Raw genomic sequence first — 20,320 nt, forward strand, 5'->3', positions numbered from 1 at the left:
TAATATTTATCCTTTAGTCCATAGATAAGGGCAGCTCTCGCCTTACTCTTTTCATTAGATGGAGACCATTGTAGAAGGCCACAACTGGTCAACACAAAGAACAACTGTTGTATTTTGATTAGAAAATAAAACTTAACACTCAAGTCCTGAGAATTAGGTGTGCTCTGTTCTACTTTAATAACATATTTCTATCAGTGGATAGAACTAGAAAACTTGTACACTTATTAATTATTGCACACCAAAACCTCTTTACTGACTTATCTATCTATACTGGGGCAACAACATTAAAAATTATGGGCCACAGTGATATCTTTGACTTCAATCTAGAACTATAAATCTGATTCTGTTTTTTTCTCTGCATTTTAAATTTCATATGTAACCTCTTTGTCTGACATTAAGAAACTGGTCTTTAACTATCAGCATATCTACATATGTGATCAATCCTCCTATACAAATGAATTAGCTTTGTAGGTTGCCTTCACCATTGTAAGAAACAGGTTTATCCAAAAGTTTCAGTGTTTATATTATACAGTCTCCCCCAATATTTATTAACAGTCTCTTTATTCTTAATGAACTTTGTTCTTAATGAAGTTAATGAAATCATCAGCTTGAGTATTTTATGTATCATTTATTATTATTTTTACAAGAAAGTAAAAGTAAATTAAAAATAGATGATGGTAGAGTGTATGAAATTCTAGGGAAGATTCACATGTTGTTAGAAGGCAAGATGTGTTTGTTCCTGAAGATGAAATGCCAGGAAACAAAATAAAAAGCAAGAGAGAAGAGTACACCCATTGGCTGTCCAATACCAAATGCTCACCCTGAAAGCATACAGGTCACATTCTTTGGACTAAGCAGGCTGTATTCATATATCTTGGAACAAACACATATACATGTGTAACAACCATTAAAAAGAGGCCATGAATATGAAAGAGAGAAAGAGGCAGTATATGGGAAGGCTTAGGGGCAAGATGGGAGAGGAGAAATGATGTAAGGATGATTTTCAACTTCAAATAGAAAAACAAACAAACAAACCAAAACCATGCTAGCTAAATAATCCTGGGCAACAAAACATCTTCTGGAGGAATTACCTTCCCTGGTTTCAGCTTATATTACAGAGCTAAAATTAAAAAGAAAATAATTGTGTTGGAATAAGAAGAGATACATTTATCAGTGGAATCAAATTGATGACCCAACATAAATCCGTATACCTAAGAACACCTGATTTTGATAAAGAAGCCAGAAACACACACTGGGAAGAAGAAATCATCTTTATCAAATGGTGCTGGTCAAACTGAGTGTTTACATGTAGAAAAATGCAAATACATCCATATTTGTCACTCTACACAAAATTCAAAGTCCTCAACATAAAACAGGTACACTAACCCTGACAGACGACAGAATGAGGAATAATCTTGATCACATTGGCACAGGAGAGAATTTACTGAATAGAACATGGATAATAGCATAGACACCAAAATCAACAATTAATTGAATGTGTCCTCATGAAACTGAAATGCTTCTGTCTGACAAAGGAAACCATTAATCAGATGAAGTGGTAGCCTACAAAATTGGAAAAGATTTTTACTAACTTCACATTCAATATATATAAAGAAATCAAGAAACTAGACAATAAAAGTAAAAAATATAAATAAAAAAGTGTACAGAGTTAAACAGCTAATTCTCAGTAGAAGAATCTCAAATGGCTAAGAAAGACTTAAAGAAATGCAATACATCTCTAGTTTTCAAGGGAATGCAATTAGAAGCTACTTTAAGATGTCATCTTACACATTTCAGAATGGCTAAGATTAATGTGAGAATGTGGAGCAAGGAAAACACTCCTCCATTGCTGGTGGGGATGCAAATTTATACAGTCACTATGGAAATCAATATGATAGTTCCTCAGAAAATTGGTTATTGATCTACCTCAAGACCAAGCTATATCACTCTTTGGCATAAACCCATGTGTATTATCCTACCATGAGAACAATTGCTCAAGCTCAGCTATGTCCATTGCTACTTTATTCATAATAACCAGAAATTGGAACCACCTAGACATCCTACAACAGAAGAACGGATAAAAAATTTGTAGTACATTTACACAGGGAGTATTACTCAGCTGTTAAAAATGACATCATAGAATTTTTAGGCAAATGGATGGAACTGGAAAAAAAAACATTCTGAGGTAACTTGGACTCAAAAAGACATATATGTTATGTATTCACTAAACGATATCAAGCTACAATGCCCAGACCCAGAGAGGTCAGGTAAAGAGGAGGGCTCTGGGAGGGTTCATGGATCTCCCTGGGGAAGGGGAATAGAAAATGTTTTGTGGTGGACTCTGGGAAGGTTGGGGTAGGAGTGGGAAGGATCAGCTGTTGGGAGAGGAATGAAATGAGAGTGTGTAGAGAGAGATAGCTGGAATTGAGGAACATTTAAGGGCAGTGTGGAAACATAGTTCAGAAAAATACTTAATTTAATTAAAAAATGTTAAAATTATAAAATAAAACAAGGCAGAAACCCAGTGTCTATTTAGGACTTCCACATGATCACACAGTGTACACATATTAAAAAAAAAAACTTTAATGCTTGAATTAAATTGTCACATCGATAATTATAAAAATCAAAAAGGAAATAAAATTCAGAACTAAATTTTAAAAATTATTTCTAATTAAAAGAATCAAATCATAACCAATATGACCCAATTATGAAACTAAATAATCATTAGATATATTTTAAAGAGAGGAAATACCTTTAAGCATTATTGAGCTTCTACCTTCAGCTACAGAAATGTAGCTCATTATCTAAATTCTAAAATTCAGAATTTAGTGCTTCTTTCCTTTCCCATACCTGTAACTTTGCATTAGTACCAAAAAGCTTCTACAAGAACACTTAACGCCTCTGCCATAATATTGTAAAACACGGGCAAAGTCTCACTCGGGCCAGGCATGTCTATATCTAGCGCTCTGTGGGTCCTGCCTCTCAGAATTCATGGATCACTATGAGTCTATTCTACGTTCATGATTTTTGATGGCAAATGTTTTTCTGTTTCACATTTTAAATAGGCTTATCTGAAGTTTTTCATTTTAGCATTAAAACTCAAAAAGTAACAGAAGAAAAAACTGGAAAATTCCTATTGAATCTTCTTCCCCAAATGAACATGGATTTCAATACCAGGAAAGAGCTTTGTTCTACAGTTACGGGTATGGCTATGTAAACTTTGTCTCATGATCTGAAATAGCAGTACATTGTATACAGTTCTTAACTCAATTGCAGAGAAAGTCTGTCACATTCAAAGTAGATCACTCTTTAAGAAAACAGTATTTTCTATGGAAGTTACTTTTTAATTTTAATCTAAGCGAGGCTTATGGAGTACTCTGTAATACTCATTTGAGAATAAACAATTACTGATAAATATTAGAACATCTAGCCTTTTCTCTTCTGACACCAGAGCCTTGAATTTCATTCACAATTACTACAAAATAGTAGATTGATCTATGTAGGTGGTTAATTTCCTCGTTTCTAAATAATGAAGAAAAATGTCCAGCTAAAGAACCACATTTATTCTTAGCCATACCCCTTTAAAATTAGAATTAACCACGATTGATTGTTTTTCTTTAGGCAAGAGCAGACAGAATAGTGAGACTAGAATCACCAATAGAACAAAATTCAAAGTGAAAGGTAATAGTTTAATAACTAGGAATTGCACTGTTATTTTAAGTTTTTCTCATTTTACCCCATTCTAGGTATTTTCATAATTGTAATAGGTTTTAGCCACGTGTAACAGAACTCTTCAGACTTTGGCATCAAGAAAATACCATTAAAACAAAGTGGTTTGGGGAGCCTTATGAGAGGAGAAATTGTGGGAGCCAGGGGAGTCTAGGGCACGAGGAGAACACGGTCCACAGAAACAACTAAGCGGGCCTCAGAGGGGCCACAGAAACTGGAGCAGCAGTGCGGGAGCCTGTAGGGTCTGGTTGGACCAGCAGTGCGGGAGCCTGCAGGGTCTGGTTGGACCAGCAGTCTGGGATCCTGACCTAGGTCCTCTGCATGTTGGTGTTCCTGAGGGACTCCTGAGAGTGGGAGTGGGGGCATCTCTGGCTCTTTCGCCTGTCAGTGTTACCCTTTTCTTACTTGATTAGGTTGCCCAGGCCTGAGATGAGGGTTTGTACCTAGTCTTAGAGTGTCTTGCTATTTCCTGTTTGGTTGATATTCCTGAAAGCCTGCTCTTTTCTGAAAGGAAACAAGAGGAGTAGATGGGAGGAGAGGGGAGAGGAGGGGAGAGGAGGGGAGCAACTGGAAGTAGTGGAAGGAAGGGAAACTGAGGTCAGGATGTATAAGAAAAGAATTTTTAAAAAAATAGGTACTTAAAGCCTCCCTCCCTTTTTCCTTTCTTTTTCTTTCTCTTTCTTTCTTTCTTTCCTTTCTTTCTTTCTTCTTTCTTTCTTTCTTCTTTCTTTCTTTCTTTCTTTCTTTCTTTCTTTCTTTCTTTCTTTCTTTCTTTCTTTCTTTCTCCTCTCCTCTCTCTCTCTCTCTCTCTCTCTCTCTCTCTCTCTCTCTCTCTCTCTCTCTCTCTCTCTCTCTTGTTTTTATTCCATATATTCCTTATTTACATTTCAAGTGATTTTCCCTTTCCTGGTCCCCCCCTCAGAAAGTCTCATAAGCCATCTCCCCTTCCCATGTTCCCCAATCAACCCTGTCCTGGTATTCCCCTACACTGCTGCATCAAGCCTTTCCAAGACCAGGGTCCACTCCTCCCTTTGATGTCCAACAAAACCATCCTCTGCTGCCTATGCGTCTGGAGCCATGGGTAACTCCATGCCTACTCTCTGGTTGATGGTTTTGTCCCTGGGAGCTCTGGGAGTACTGGGTGACTCATATCACTGTTCTTCCTATGGCGCTGCAAACCCCTTCAGCTCCTTGGATCCTTTCTCCAGCTCCCCCATTGGGGACCCTGTGCTCAGTTCAATGGCTGACTGAGAGTGTCCCCCTCTGTATTTGTCATGCACTAGCAGAGCCTCCCAGGTGACAGCTATATGCAGCTCCAGTCAGCAAGTACTTGTGGGCATTGATAATAGTGTCTGGGTTGTGTAACTGTATATGGGATGGACACTGGGTGGGGTAGTCTCTGGATGGTCTTTCCCTCAGACTCTGCTCCACAATTTGTCTCTGTATCACCTTCTGTGGGCATTTTGTTCCCCCTTCTAAGAAGGACCAGAGTAGCCATACTTGGTTCTTCCTTCTTCTTGGGCATCATTTGATATGTGAATTGTGTCTTGGGTATTCCAATCCTCTGGGCTAATATCCACTTCTCAGTGAGTGCATACCATGTGTGTCCTTTTGTGATTGGGTTAGCTCACTTAGGATGATATTAAAATGTTCCTTCCTTCACTGGTATTATATATCTCAAAAATGCCTTTGGTTTTGAGAAAATGACAATGTGTTCCATGCCTCGGGGAAGCAAGGTTTAAGTGGCGAGTTGTGTCAAGCTGCAGAGAACAGAACAATTTGAGAATTTATAATAAAGTTTTCTTGTAGCCTTTTAAGTGGAGTTTAATAATAGAAATGAGATAGCTCTATTTTTACAGGAGTTCTTGTTAAAATCCCTTTAACTATAAAAACGTGTTAATAGGAAAATCTATGCATGGGTATCTCTTATCAAGGAACATAATCCAGGCTTCAAAATGGTACCCAAAATCCACTTGACATAAATCACCAGGCTTTTGTGAGTTTGTATCTCTAAATATCTGAAGTTATTTAGATTATGATCATCGCTGAGCAAATCTGAGAAAGATTCTTCTTACTGAAGAGAAGATGCATCTAAACTCTTGAGACACAGAGTTGGGGGAACTCTAACAGCTCTAGTCCCTTCCTTTCCTCATTTTGCTCTTATTCTCAGTGACACTGCAAAACCAAATAAGTGTTGAAGGTGACTCTAAAGTCACTCCTGTGATATGAATGTTTTTGTTTTATTACATTTTAAGATAGATATTATTTAAGGTGCTTTCAATAGCAAAAGTCCACACCAGGATTAGTCTTGTTTCTTCTCTCTGTCTTCATCTTGCTGATAAAATATAAGCTCTCAGCTAATGCTCTTGCTCCATGCCTGTCTGTTTCCATGCTCCCTGCCATGACAATCCTGAACTAAGCCCCTAAAACAAAGCAAGCCCCTGATTAACTGCTTCCTTTTATAAATTGCCTTGGTCATGGTGTTTCTTTGCATCAGTAGACTAGTAGCTGAGATAACCAATGGTTGGTTCCCTGGAACAAAGTTAGTTAAACTCATAGACTGGGTTCCTCAGGAAACTCAAGATGGAGCCCAAGGGATAAGCTTCATTGACTCAGGTTTGGACAAGTATTCAATCTAGTGTCTGCCTTTCTGTCTGTCTTTCCTTCCATCCATCCTTCCTTCCTCCATTCCTCTCTCCCTCCCTCCCTCCCTCCCTCCCTCCCTCCCTCCCTCCCTCCTCCCTCCCTCCCTCCCTTCGTCCCTCCCTACTTTTCTCCATATTTCTATGACACATACTATGGCATCGTGTCCCTTTAATAAGTTTTACTTAAATGACTAGAGTAAAATTGTAAAATTCTGGTCATAGAGCTAAGATTGACAGAGAACTGATATTCAAAATTAGTAATGCACGAACAATGCAGTTACATAGAAGAATTCAATTATATATGTTTCAAATAGACCTGCTTAATGTTGCTGTTCAATTACACTATCAATTACAGTATTAAGAGCCCTGAACTAACACTAAAGTATTACTTCTTTAAAGAAAAACAATTACTTTAATTTGAATTCATTACATTTTATACCCCAAATATAGTGCTTTTATTATTCTATCTAACATAAAAAAGAATTAGAACTGATTATTATAATATTATAAGTGTCTGTATCTTATACTGTAGATAACTGATGGACTGTAAAAATGAAATACACTGAAGTATTCTGGAGTACGCACTTTAAAGAATTTAATCCTGCAGATTTTGCTTCAGTTTCTGTTGCTGTTTCATCATTGTGTCTAGCCTCTATATCGTTGTGGCTATTTGTTACATTTAAGTCATTAATAAGGATGAAAAATTAATAGTCCGAAAGCACCTGAAGCTAACTGCAGGTTATTTCATTTGTCAGTAGAAGACAACACAGCATTAGTTATGCTCAGTCACCTGTTTCATGAGTCAAGCATTAGCCTGGCATTCGGAGAATCTGCCCACTATCAATGCAGTTTTTAGAAACAGAGTCTTTACATTTGAACTCAAAATGAAGGCAAATTACTGGGGTATAGCCTACATTTCTTATGGAAGAAATCTGAGCAGAAATAGAGAGTTGGAAGTCAGAGAAGGGATGAATGGAGGGACGAAGGGAGAGATACTCCCAGAGAGAGGGAGAGAGGGGATAATGGAGAGAAGAAATGCAGGCAACATGTACAGATGCAGGATTTGAAAGGTTTACATTCACATAAAAAATCAACAACCACCTAATAATGAAGGAAGGGTTCCCCTCTGGCCCAGAGGATACATGGCCTGGCTGACATTTGAATTGCTGGTTGTCTAAATACCCTTGTTTGTAGAATTTCATTACAGAAGTCATTGGATACCCATATCAATCCAAATTAGCTGAGCAAGCTCTTTTTTCTTTCTTTCTTTCTGTTTTTTTCCTCTCTAAATTCCTCCCTTTTAGACTCTCACTGTTTTCTTTCTGGTTCAGGGAATCAGATGCTAAAGATAGTGTGTCCACCTATTGTACTGCTGTCCACCTCACAGACGATGTTTTAGAACATGCCAGAATATACAATGGTTTTCATAGAAAATGTAGAGTGAAAAAAAATCACATTTAGCTTAATGAAATTATCTAAGAAATCATTATTAGATATTGCAATATCTAATTAAATCTGAACCTGGATCTGTATCCATTCGGCTCCAAATGGCATATGTGTGTGAAGACACTATCGATCACCAGTAGCTCCATTCACAATTACTCTCTTTCCAAATTTACCATATCTACAATTACATACTTATATGTGAAATCTGTTGTAAATTATTCTCTAGATCACCTCTTCCCTAGTGCTGGTTAATTCCTAGTTCAAGACTTGAGAGACTTTGAATAGAGTCTTATTTTTCTGTAGCTTCAACAGTTTTGATGACATACATACACTTTAGCCTCCTGATAACAAAGAACAATATAAAATTGCTATTCCTGTATTTCTCTAAATGTTTTACATGTTCCATCTCACTTAACCATAAAAATGAACAATATGCCTTAAAGGATTAAATGAAGGACATAGGCCATATGTAAGATTCAGTATAGCTTGAATTCACACTCGAATACACTACAGCGAGACTTGACTGCCCTATAGACATCTTTTCACATTCGCTATTTGGAAAACTACATGCTGATAGTTCATAAATATAATATCTCACACTTCAGTTTTTGGTGGCTTTTATATCATTACTGTTCAAATTTCTGACAGAAAGAGATCAAGAAAGAGTTCTGAGCACCTTGGTCCTTCTGTCCTACCCCCAGTACATGATAAAATCAAGCTTGTGGGCACATAACTGGAACCCCAGGACGGAGTCAGGAAACTCATCCACATAGTAAACGATATCAGCCTAGTCTATATCTGAATGCAGCGAGTCTCAAAGAACATAATTAAAACAAAACAAAGAATAAAATAAAATTGATAGGTGAATAAGTTTACGGAGTACTTAGGAAGAATACTTAAAATACTTTACATTCAAATGACAACAGGGACTCGGGAATAATTCATTCTTTAAAAGCACTTGTCACTAATCCTGGTGAGTTGAGTTTGGTCCCTGGTAGGAGAAAAGTGACTCCTACATGTTGTTCTCTGTCCTTCACGTACATGTAGTATTCGTGCACACACACATAAACTAAGCAAACGTCGTAATAATAGAAGAAACAGTAAGAGTTTTGTAATGCAGTAATGAGGGTCCTGCACCACATTTGAGACCCAGCTCAGCTATGCTCTGAGAACTGGCGTGTTTCTCCTGGACAGGAGATCAAGCAAAGCATTCTCCCACTTTCCTCTGACTAAACTCTGCCAGCTCTCTTGTTGCCACAAGGAAGATCATGCGTGCTATGGCTAACTACCACTGAAGCAGATAAACAGATAAGCAGCATACAGCTTCATTCTGGAGTTTAGCCCTCTACCAAAGATAACAATATGAAGCTTTTCTCTCTTCTCTTAACCAATTAGATCAGTAACAAGACTATTACCCCTCAGTCATCATGATGCTATTTAGGAAGCTAAGACTATGAGTTTCTGTCTCTGAGTGAGGGCAAGTGCAGCATTTATAAGCTGGTCCGTGAAAAGCAACATGGCGTTCTTTCCTTTCATTGGTGTGAGCCAGCATCAGCTTTCTCTTCCTCTTCATGCTTATCTAACTCTCAAATTAGGGAGTCTGCCAATCATCAAGCTTTCTAAACACACACACACACACACACACACACACATACACACACATACATATACACACACACATACACATACACACATATACACACACATACACACACACATACACACACATATAAATACATACACACACACACACACACATACACAAACACACACACACACACACACACACACACTGTGACACAGTCTGACACTCCTGAAGGCCTGAAGGAATATTGATACCTTTCAGATGAGGGCTGTGCACCTGCATCCGTTGCAAGTGTAGATTGATTGGAACAAATTCTAATGTTTTCTCTCCTTTACTGCTGCTGGATTTGAAAGAGGACCCTAGAAGAATAAAGATCAAGAATGATTAACAAGTGAATAAACAGACTTATAAATGAATGTGTAGTATGTGTGCTCTCAACAATACATGTGGAAAAGATAAGAGATGTTAACAGAACTTCAAAAAGGAAAACATTAATCCTTTCACCTTCTTCACATACATTAATTTTAAAAGTTCTTTCAGTCATTATCATGACTTTAGCAACACCATAAAGCAGATATCAAAGTCCATTCTTCCTTGCTATTGATGCTAAGGTAAGAGAGTTACAAGTTTAATGATTGGCTCTTCTGTATCCACATCCACAGTTCTGGTCATTGCTTCCTTGGGACATTCATTAACATAATTTAATCTGGGAAAGTGAGGCTGCTGCTTCATACCTGTTTCCTTGGAAAGTTCTGTCAGGATGTCTTGGTACATAGTCACCATTTGATCACAGTGAGAAAGGACATTTTTCCGTAGGTTGTCCCAGTGTGGGGAAAGGTCACCAAGGTCTTTTAACTCCTGGTTTCTGTTAAGAATACAAAATGATAGAGTTCATTTATTGTTGTCTTTAAAGCACACATAATAGAGCTATTAGTTAGCACTATCAAATGAATTACAAATTGATGTCCTGAGGCAACTCTGAGTTTACCTGCTTAAAATAAAATATAAAATAAAATGGAAAAGAAATTTAGACTATACAAATTTCAAAAAGTTAACTTTTTAATGAAATATCACAGATAGTAGGTTCAGGCAGTTTCCTTGGCATTCATTTCTCTCAAGGACAATTTCAATACTCTTTATGCATATACGTTATCTCAGTTTTATCCAAAGGAACACCTAATCCTGTCATTTAGGTTTAAATTATTAACTTTTATCCAAATTCTAGCCTTTAGCTAAGTTAATTTAAAGAGTCGGTTTGCCTTTTGAAACAGATGCTGATGAAAGACTAGATATACTGAAGCTGGGTTCCTTTCTCATTTCTGTGACCTTTTGCTGGCCACATTTTGATGATGCTAATTTAACCAGCAATAATGATCTGTCTTTGGTATTTTGTCCATGAAATATGCTAAATACCAAGCTAATAAATTCAGAAGATGTAGAATCTTTAACACATAGGAATGCTAAGTGCAAGGATAACTGATGGTGTGTACAAATGTGACTTGCTGTCTGATGCCTTTGCCTTGTATTAATGGCTATGCTGAGGCCCACACCAACTTTCATTCACAGTCTTCACAATCTTTGCCCACATTAATCTCAGTCTCAGCTTTCCTGAGGTTTAGCTCTCAAGACATAACATTTATCAGAGAAACAATTAATCAGTAGAAAATGAGAGTAGAAAGCTTAGATAAAAGGGGAGGTGGAGAGAGGGTTATGAAGAGATGGTTTAAAAATGGAGGAGTCGAGTTCTCTGACCTCAAATTGTAGGAAATTCAAATTGAACACAAAAACAAATGCCAGAGCAAGCATGTGACCCCAGAAACTTCCAGAAAGCCAAACCTAGAAGAACCAAGCTAAGGAGACTGGGTCTGAGAGAGAGCACTGCATGGTACATCAGCCTAATAGATCTAATAGCTAAGGTTTCAGGCTTTGCTACAAACATGCAGTTCTATGAGTATTAGTACTTACTATTTATATGTAATTTTAATAGATGTGTTTATGATTTAGGAAGCCTATAATTTCTCAACAGAGATGCTAATGAAAGGTTTGGGTGATGAAGGGAAGGCATAAGGTGACAATGCAGCAGAACTTCATGTGTGAGAGTCCAAGTCATGACAATGGCTGAGAGGTGTTTTCTGGAATATGGTCAGAAACATACAGCATTCTATGGGGAGTAGCTTGAGACAAACTGCCAGCATTCTATAGAGGGTAAGATGAAACTTATCGCAACCTTCCAATATATCACCATCTATAGAGAGAAATACACAGAGAGCCCTGTTTGTGCTAACATTACACTAAGAGGCACACGCCCAGAAACATGAACATTGAGAAAAGTTCAAGTATAGGATGAAATCAGAGCACTGAGACACCAAACGGGCACTGAGTAGCTGTAAGTTTAAAAATAAATAATTGACATAAAGTAACAACACACTAAGGTAGATTAAAAAGAAAACAGAGTTTAAAGGGCAACAGGAATGAGTAAACCTCACAATCCAGACGTCAAAGGCCATTTGAACTTTACTTTTAGTATTTTTCTGATGTTGTAATTTGTTACTAAGTGAGTGAAACATACACATTCCAGTGCCTTATTCTACATCCTATTGGTTAAAAGTCAACTTATTACACACTAATTTTCTTCACTTCTCTACCTGTATAATATGTTTCCTGAGAAGTTGCCACTGAAGTAGCAATTTTTTTAGGTGAAAACACAACCCTCTGTTTCTTGCCTGTAAGAAGAAATGGGCACCTGCATTGCTGATGATCCTACTGTGGTTGACATCATTTAGAACATACTATGGCCTGACCTTCCTCACAGGGAGAGCTGATATACCTAGTGATACGTGAAGAGAAACAGACAATTATGACAGTATCAGACTCACTGTTGAGAAAGGCCAAGGCCAAACATGAATATGTATGTGAATTCTGTAAATACCTAAAAGCAAATAAAGTAGGCCCAGGACTAGCAACTATTTGCACAACACCCACATACACATGTATGACACACATGTACAACCCATGGACACATAGCAGTTTCATAGACACTATTAGCATAAAAATAGCGTCTTTCATATGTTGCAAGAAGCTCAAGAACAATTGTTAACCTCAGAAGAGGATATTTCAAATGAAGAATTTCTTTGATCAGTTTGGCAGTGGCCATGTTATTGAATGATTGTTTTGATTGATGATTGTTATGGGAGAGCGAGCCAAGTGCGAGTGGCACTCTCTCTAAGCAGATGGACCCAGGCTGTGTAAGGAAGCAAGCTGAGTATGATCTAGGGAGTGAGCCACACAGAAGAGCATTCCTCCATGGTTTCCACTGCAGTTCCCACCTAAGCTCCTGCCATGACTACCCCCAATGCTGAATTGGGTGCTGGAAGTCTAAGCCAAATAAATCACTTGCTGCCCAAATTGATTTTAATAGTGTTTTAATAACAGCAACAGAAATCATACTAGAACAGTCTATTGAATACACTTGTAATATATAAAGAAGATACTGTCTTAATGTGATGTGCATCATATAGTTCAAAGCACAATTATTTGTACATATGTATGAAAATGTATATTTTGATTCTGAATTAAAATGCATGTAACATTACAATCTTTCTGGCTTGCAACAAAGAGATGCATGTACAGATGGGGTAACTCTCCATGTCTGCTAATGCTTTTCTTTCCACTGTAGTATTAGAACAGCTTTCACTGTCAAAACATCATAAAAGACTTCAAGTTACATATTATCAGAATGAATACATCACATCACCAGAGAAAGCCAACTTTTAGCACACAGACTGTCACTGCAGGAAGGAAGCTCAGAAAATAATCTCAAATCTTGCTTGACAAATGGAAGGCTTAAGTAGAAATGATGGTTCAGCTCTGGCACTAGAGTCTGTAAAACTATAGACTCTGGCCCCATATCCACACTTGTCTCACTGCATACACTTATCTACTGTACACAGAACACAAACAATAAACAGTAAATGTCAAATAAAGTGTACTTAGTGAACAAATATGGAAGGAGTAGGATTTATAACCAGATTATTTGCCTTCAGAACTACATTTGAGAATGTCCATGTGCTATTATGAATAGTAACATGCCACACAGAATGGAGAAAATCCCATGAGGCCTCAATGTGACACAAATAACTGTGAGCAACATAGAAAACCTGGGAATAAAGAGGTGGCACTCCCAGGAAACAGCATACCAATTGTCTGTCCAGGGACCAATGGCCAGTCTTGAATGCATATATACAGGTATCATCATAAAGACTGAACAAGTTATATTTAGGAATATGTATGCAATAGCATTTGCAGATGTATGTGTATATTGTACATATATATCTGTATGTATATGAACATGTGTAATATGTATATGTATGTGTATGTACATGTGTGTATACATGTGTATGTGTAGGTGTATGTACAAGTGTATGTGTATAAATAAGGCTGCTATGAACATAGTGGAACATATATCCTTATTACATGCTGGGCAAATCGGCAACCAACAAATTGGGAAAAGATCTTCACCAATCCTACATCAGATAGAGGACAACAGTCAGAATGGCTAAGATTAAAAATTCAGGAGACAGCAGGTGTTGGCGAGGATGTGGAGAAAGAGGAACACTCCTCCACTGCTGGTGGGGTTGCAAATTGGTGCAACCACTCTGGAAATCAGTCTGGCGGTTCCTCTGAAAACTGGGCACCTCACTTCCAGAAGATCCTGCTATACCTCTCCTGGGCAAATACCCAAAAGATTCCCCAGCATGTAATAAGGATACATGTTCCACTATGTTCATAGCAGCCCTATTTATAATTGCCAGAAGTTGGAAAGAACCCAGGTATCCCTCAACAGAAGAGTGGATGCAAAAAATGTGGTATATATACATAATGGAGTACTATACAGCCATTAGAAACAATGAATTCATGAAATTCTTAGGCAAATGGATGGAGCTGGAGAACATCATACTAAGTGAGGTAACCCAGTCTCAAAAGGTGAATCATGGTATACACTCACTAATAAGTGGTTATTAACCTAGAAACCTGGAATACCCAAAACATAATCCACACATCAAATGATGTACAAGAAGAATGGAGGAGTGGCCCCTTGTTCTGAAAAGACTCAGTGAAGCAGTATAGAGCAAAATCAGAACAGGGAAGTGGGAAGGGTTGGGTGGGAAAACAGGGGAGGGAAGGGGACTGATGGGACTTTCGGGGAGTGGGGGTCCAGAAAAGGGGAAATCATTTGAAATGTAAATAAATATATCAATAAATTAAAAAAAGAATGGATGGATTCGCATTCTTCTGCATGCTGACCTCCAATTGAACCAGCACTATTTGTTGAAAAGGCTATCTTTTTTTCCACTGGATGTTTTCAGCTCCTTTGTCGAAGATCAAGTGACCATAGGTGTGGTGTGTGGATTCATTTCTGGGTCTTCAATTCTATTCCATTGGTCCACTTGCCTGTCACTGTACCAATACCATGCAGTTTTTAACACTATTGCTCTGTAGTATTGCTTGAGGTCTGGGATACTAATTCCCCCAGAAGTTCTTTTACTGTGGCGAATAGTATTAGCTATCCTGGGTTTTTTGTTATTCCAGATAAATTTGAGAATTGCTTTTTCTAACTCTGTAAAGAACTGAGTTGGGATTTTGATGAGGATTGCATTGAATCTATATATTGCTTTTGGCAAGATGGCCATTTTAACTATATTAATCCTGCCAATCCACGAGCATGGAAGATTTTTCCATTTTCTGAGGTCTTCTTCAATTTCCTTCTTCAGTGACCTGAAGTTCTTGTCGTATAGATCTTTCACTTGTTTGGTTAGAGTCACACCAAGATACTGCATATTATTTCTGGCTATTGTGAAGGGTGTCATTTCATTAACTTCTTTCTCAGCCTGCTTATTCTTTGAGTATAGGAAGGCAACTGATTTGTTTGAGTTGATTTTATAACCCGTCACTTTTCTGAAGTTGTTTATCAGCTGTAGGAGTTCTCTGGTGGAGTTTTTTGGGATACTTAAGTATACTATCATGTCATCTGCAAATAGTGATAATTTTACTTCTTTACCAATCCTACATCTGATAGAGGGCTAATATCCAATATATACAAAGAACTCAAGAAGTTAGACCCCAGGGAACCAAATAACCCTATTAAAAATGGAGTACATACCTAAACAAAGAATTTTCACCTGAAGAAATTCGGATGGCCAAGAAGCACCTTAAGAAATGCTCAACATCATTAGCCATTAGGGAAATGCAAATCAAAACAACCCTGAGATTTCACCTTACACCAGTCAGAATGGCTAAGGTTAAAAACTCAGGAGACAGCAGGTGTTGCCAAGGATGTGGAAAAAGAGGAACATTCTTTCACTGCTGGTGGGATTGTAAGATGGTACAACCACTATGGAAATCAGTCTGGCGGTTCCTCAGAAAACTGGACATGACACTTCCGGAGGACCCTGCTATACCTCTCCTGGGCATATACCCAGAGGATTCCCCAGCATGCAATAAGGACACATGCTCCACTATGTTCATAGCAGCCTTATTTATGATATCCAGAAGCTGGAAAGAACCCAGATATCCCTCAATGGAGGAATGGATACAGAAATGTGGTATATATACACAATGGAGTACTATTCAGCAATTAAAAACAATGAATTCATGAATTTTTTTAGGCAAATGGATGGAACTGGAAAATATCATCCCTAAGCGAGGTAACACAATCACAAAAGAATATACATGGAATGCAATCATTGATAAGTGGATATTAATTAGCCCTGAAGCTCTGAATACTGAAGATACAATTAGCCTATCAAATGATTCCCATGAAGAAGGAAGAAGAGGGCCCTAATCCTGGAAAGGCTTGATCCAGCATTGTAGGGGAGCACAGAGAAAAGGGAGGGGGAAAGATAGGAGAATGGATGGAGAGAAGAGGACTTATGGGACATATGGGGAGAGGGGAACTGGGAAAGAGGAAAGCTTTTGGATTGTAAACAAAGAATATAGAAAATAAAAATATATATATTAAAAAAAGAGTTAACCTGAACATAAAATAAGTTACACACTGGGGATTTTTTTATAATACTTTAGCAGTTCAAAATAAATGAGATTGTATAAAATGTAATCAAATAAGAAATGCAGGGATGGTGAGTGGATCAGAGGCTGAAGAAATGGTCAAGCAATAACCGGCCCAACTGGATACCCATCCCATGGGCAGGCTCCAATCCCTGACAGTATTAAAGATACTATGCCATGCTTTCAGATAGGGACCTAGCATGACTGTTCTCTGAGAGGCTCCACCCAGCAGCTGACTCAGACAGGTACAGAGACTCACTCCCAAACATTAAATGGAGCTCGGGGACTCTTACAGAAGAGTTGGGAGAAGGATTGCAGGCCCCAAGGGGATAGAACTCCACAGGAAGACAAACAGAGTCAACTAACCTAGACCCTTGAAGGCTCTCAGATACTGCCCTACCAACCAAAAAGCATACACAAGATGGAACTCACCCCGCCCCCCACATATATGTAGCAGATGTACCACTTGTTCTTCATGTGGGTCCCAAACAACTGGACCTGGAGCTATTCTTAAAGCAGATGCCTGCCTGGGGAGTCTATTCCTCTAACTCACCTGTCTTGTCTGGCTTCAGTAGGAAAAGTGCTTAGCACTATAGAGACTTGATGTACCAGTGTGGGAAGGGTATGGGAGGAGTCTCTTATTCTCTTAGAAGAGAAGGGGAGGGACTGTGAGAGGGGAGAACTGGGAGAGGAGAACTGAGAGAGGAGAACTGGGAGATTAATATATATATATATATATCACAGCAGAGAAGTCGGGAAGGTCATAAAGATGCAGAGTCCTAGAAGACTGCTGGAAAATAGCACCCCTGTACAGGAAGGGACCTCTGCTCACATGAGTTCACAGCACATGTGGGTGCTTGCACAAGACCTGAGGTAAACAGAGCCAAGCAACATTCCAGTAGGGACAGGTGTAGCTCCTAAGCCTTACATGCTCTGAGAAGCTATTGAAAACTGTTTTTTTCCTCTAAGGGGTTGGACCCTTTAGATTGCCTATGCTGCACCTATGAACATATGGGCAGCGTTAACTAGAAGCAGCAGATGATAGAACTTCAAAAGAAATTGAAAATCAAATGTAGAAGATGTGAAATTGAGAGGAGTTCATGAGGGTCCAAAAGAGGTTGGAGGTGGGCATGCTGGATAAGATCTAAATATATTGTATTTGTGTATATGGTTACCAAAACAATTAATGCAAATAAAATACTAAACTTCTGTCCTTCAGTCATGACTCTGTATCTCCAGTAAGACAATAATTCTCAGAGAATCCACAACCCTGCAAAGAACAAGCTCTTGGCCTTGCTGCCCTCACACTGACATTCTGCATCTTACATAGTCTTCCAGCCTGCCTCTAATCCACCTAGTTTCCTAGCAAACAAAAAAGCAAGTAGAGGAAGCTGAGAAGAATAGGATGGATATTAAAATATTAATAAGCGCAGGTCCCTCACACAGGGAACAGTTTTCATCACTCCTGGCCATCTGTCCCATTTCTCCTTGCTACCAGCAAATCTGAAGGAAATAAAACAACATAACGAGACAGGTGATTTCTCAGCCTTACTGCAGAGACAGCCCGGGCTCTATAGTTCTGGGCATGCCATGTGCAAAGTATGATATTCTTCATACCCGATGAATTATTAAAACAAATCCTCTGTAAGAACTTTGTGAAGTACCTACTAACCTACTATCTGTGTGTCTGGTTTTCTCTTGCCTTAATCTAAATATTTCAAAAACATTTGAGTTCCCTGTCAGGCCAAATCTGGATTTCTTGAAGTCAATATGGGCTTCTGAGCCTTCCACAGCATGGGATACCTTCCCATCCCTACCCCATGTGCAAAGCATTAGCTGCTGAACAACACAAAGAGAAACGAGATTTAAAAAAAAATAAAAAAAACACTATGAAGAATGAGAGTGAATAAACGAATATGGAATGAGCTCACAGAATCTGCATCATAAACAATCAAACCTCATTCTGTTTTATCACAATGCATAAAACAATATGTGGCTCAGTTGGTAAGCGCCTCGGGGGCTTTAGTTAGCAGAGGAATGGAGAAGGACACTAATCCAAGAAGGCCAAATAAGTGGGTGAGTACCAGCCCTTCCCATCACCTACCCACCCCTCCCCCAAAGCTGTTTCATTTATATTTGATTTCAATGTACAATCATGTTGCAGGAGGCAGGATGTGTCTCTGCTGCAGCAATAAATGGAACAAGATTTAGAACGACTATACAGAACATTTAAAACTGGAACAGGGAATGGCTTGTAGAGAAGGGGGATTCGAACACGGCTCACAGGTGTCCTGAGTGACTGCCACTAAGGGTTGTGGGTTACCATGGCATTATAAGCCATCTCCTTATAGTAAACAATAGAAATACACGTAGACATGACTATGTACATATATGTGGACATTTATATGAATAAAATGAGAATATATATGTGTATACGTGTATATGTACATATGTGACTAAATCCTGTATCTTTTCTCTGAGGAAAACTGATACTTAAACTGTATTTCTATAACATGTACTACAGTTCTCTCTGCATAATACATAAGAGGCCAAGGGTCAGAGGAGCAGATTGGCGATGGCATTGGGGGAATCAGGAAAGAAATGTCCAGAATGTAAGTAGTTTAGCTCTTCCATGGGTTTTATTCCTTATGACTATTTTTACAAATACTCTCCCGAGTCTCTAAAATAAAAATGGCTACAGGGATGTTCAACTTGTCCATGAGCTAATTTTATAGGCTTAGGAAATGTCTTTAATTTCTAATCCAAGGAACCATATGTAAATACATCTACAATGATAAATTTTTAAATGGGTTTGCAAATTTAAAAAAAATCCCTAAATTAAAGGCCCACAGGAAGACCAACATTATTAACTAGTCCAGACAGCTGGGAGCTCTTAGAGACTAAGCTATCAACCAAAGAGCATTCACAGGTTAGACCGAGGCCCCCTGAGCATATGTAGCAGATGTACAACTCAGTCTTCACTGATGCCTCGTCTGGCCTCAGTGGGAGACAGGATGCCTAATCCTGCAGAGACTCAATGAGCCACAGTGGGGGAAAATATGAGGGGGGCACACTCTCAGAGATAAAAGACAGGGGGAAGGGACTCTATGAGGGGAGACCAAAAAGGGGGCAGCATTTGGGATGTTAATTAATTAATTTTTTACAAACCCCTAAAATATTGAAAAGCAATTATTGCACAAAGTATCTGAGACTAAGTTAATTCAGTTACAAGAAAGCAGGAAGACCCAATAGCATGGTGAAGATGTATATACTCAAAGATGACAACTGAGTGAAGAAACAATAACAGGATATTTGAAATTGTTACTATTGAAGTAAATAGAAATATTTTACCACAATGAGCTCTATCTATGAAACTATTCTGTGGAATAAAAATAGCTACACAATTTAAATGGAGCACTTCTGCAGTTAGAATATCATAAAACCATATGTGGGCGTGCACGGGTGGAGAGTTTAACAGCTGGGCTGCTTTCATTCATTAAGTAAGATTAGACCTTAAATAAAACTCAAAAGAAGTCACAAAAATTATCTGTAAGGGAAAAAATTAAATACTAAATGGCCAGTGAAGAGTAGCGCGCATAAATGATTGGTGGGTGGCTTCAATTTCACAAAGTGCTTGGGTCACAACATAAAACCCGGCAAAGTTCAACTAGCTGCCAAGTTTCACAATGTGTTCACCCCACAATTGAAACTGCTTTAACTGATACAGGGACGGCAATTCCATCCATAAATGTCGGGGTTCTTTCTTTCTTTGACTTACATTTTATAAATGAATGCATAATTAGTGCGGTAATTGATGAGCCACGGTGTCATAGAAAACAATGGGACCTTC

At 38.4% G+C, this 20,320-nt stretch overlaps 1 protein-coding gene across 11 annotated transcripts in view; it reads right to left on the reverse strand.

The window, feature by feature from the left end:
* Positions 1-20,320, reverse strand: part of Inpp4b (inositol polyphosphate-4-phosphatase type II B) — a 762,101-nt gene that overhangs the window by 155,599 nt on the left and 586,182 nt on the right. For all 11 annotated transcript variants that reach the window (XM_052167328.1, XM_052167331.1, XM_052167337.1 and 8 more), the window contains 2 exons: positions 10,140-10,270; positions 9,660-9,764 (listed from right to left, as the gene is read on the reverse strand). In XM_052167328.1, coding sequence (XP_052023288.1) covers positions 9,660-9,764; positions 10,140-10,270 — 236 coding nt within the window. The remainder of the gene's footprint in view (positions 1-9,659; positions 9,765-10,139; positions 10,271-20,320) is intronic.

This window comes from Apodemus sylvaticus, chromosome 21 (assembly GCF_947179515.1).
Source record: "Apodemus sylvaticus chromosome 21, mApoSyl1.1, whole genome shotgun sequence".
NCBI lineage: Eukaryota > Metazoa > Chordata > Mammalia > Rodentia > Muridae > Apodemus > Apodemus sylvaticus.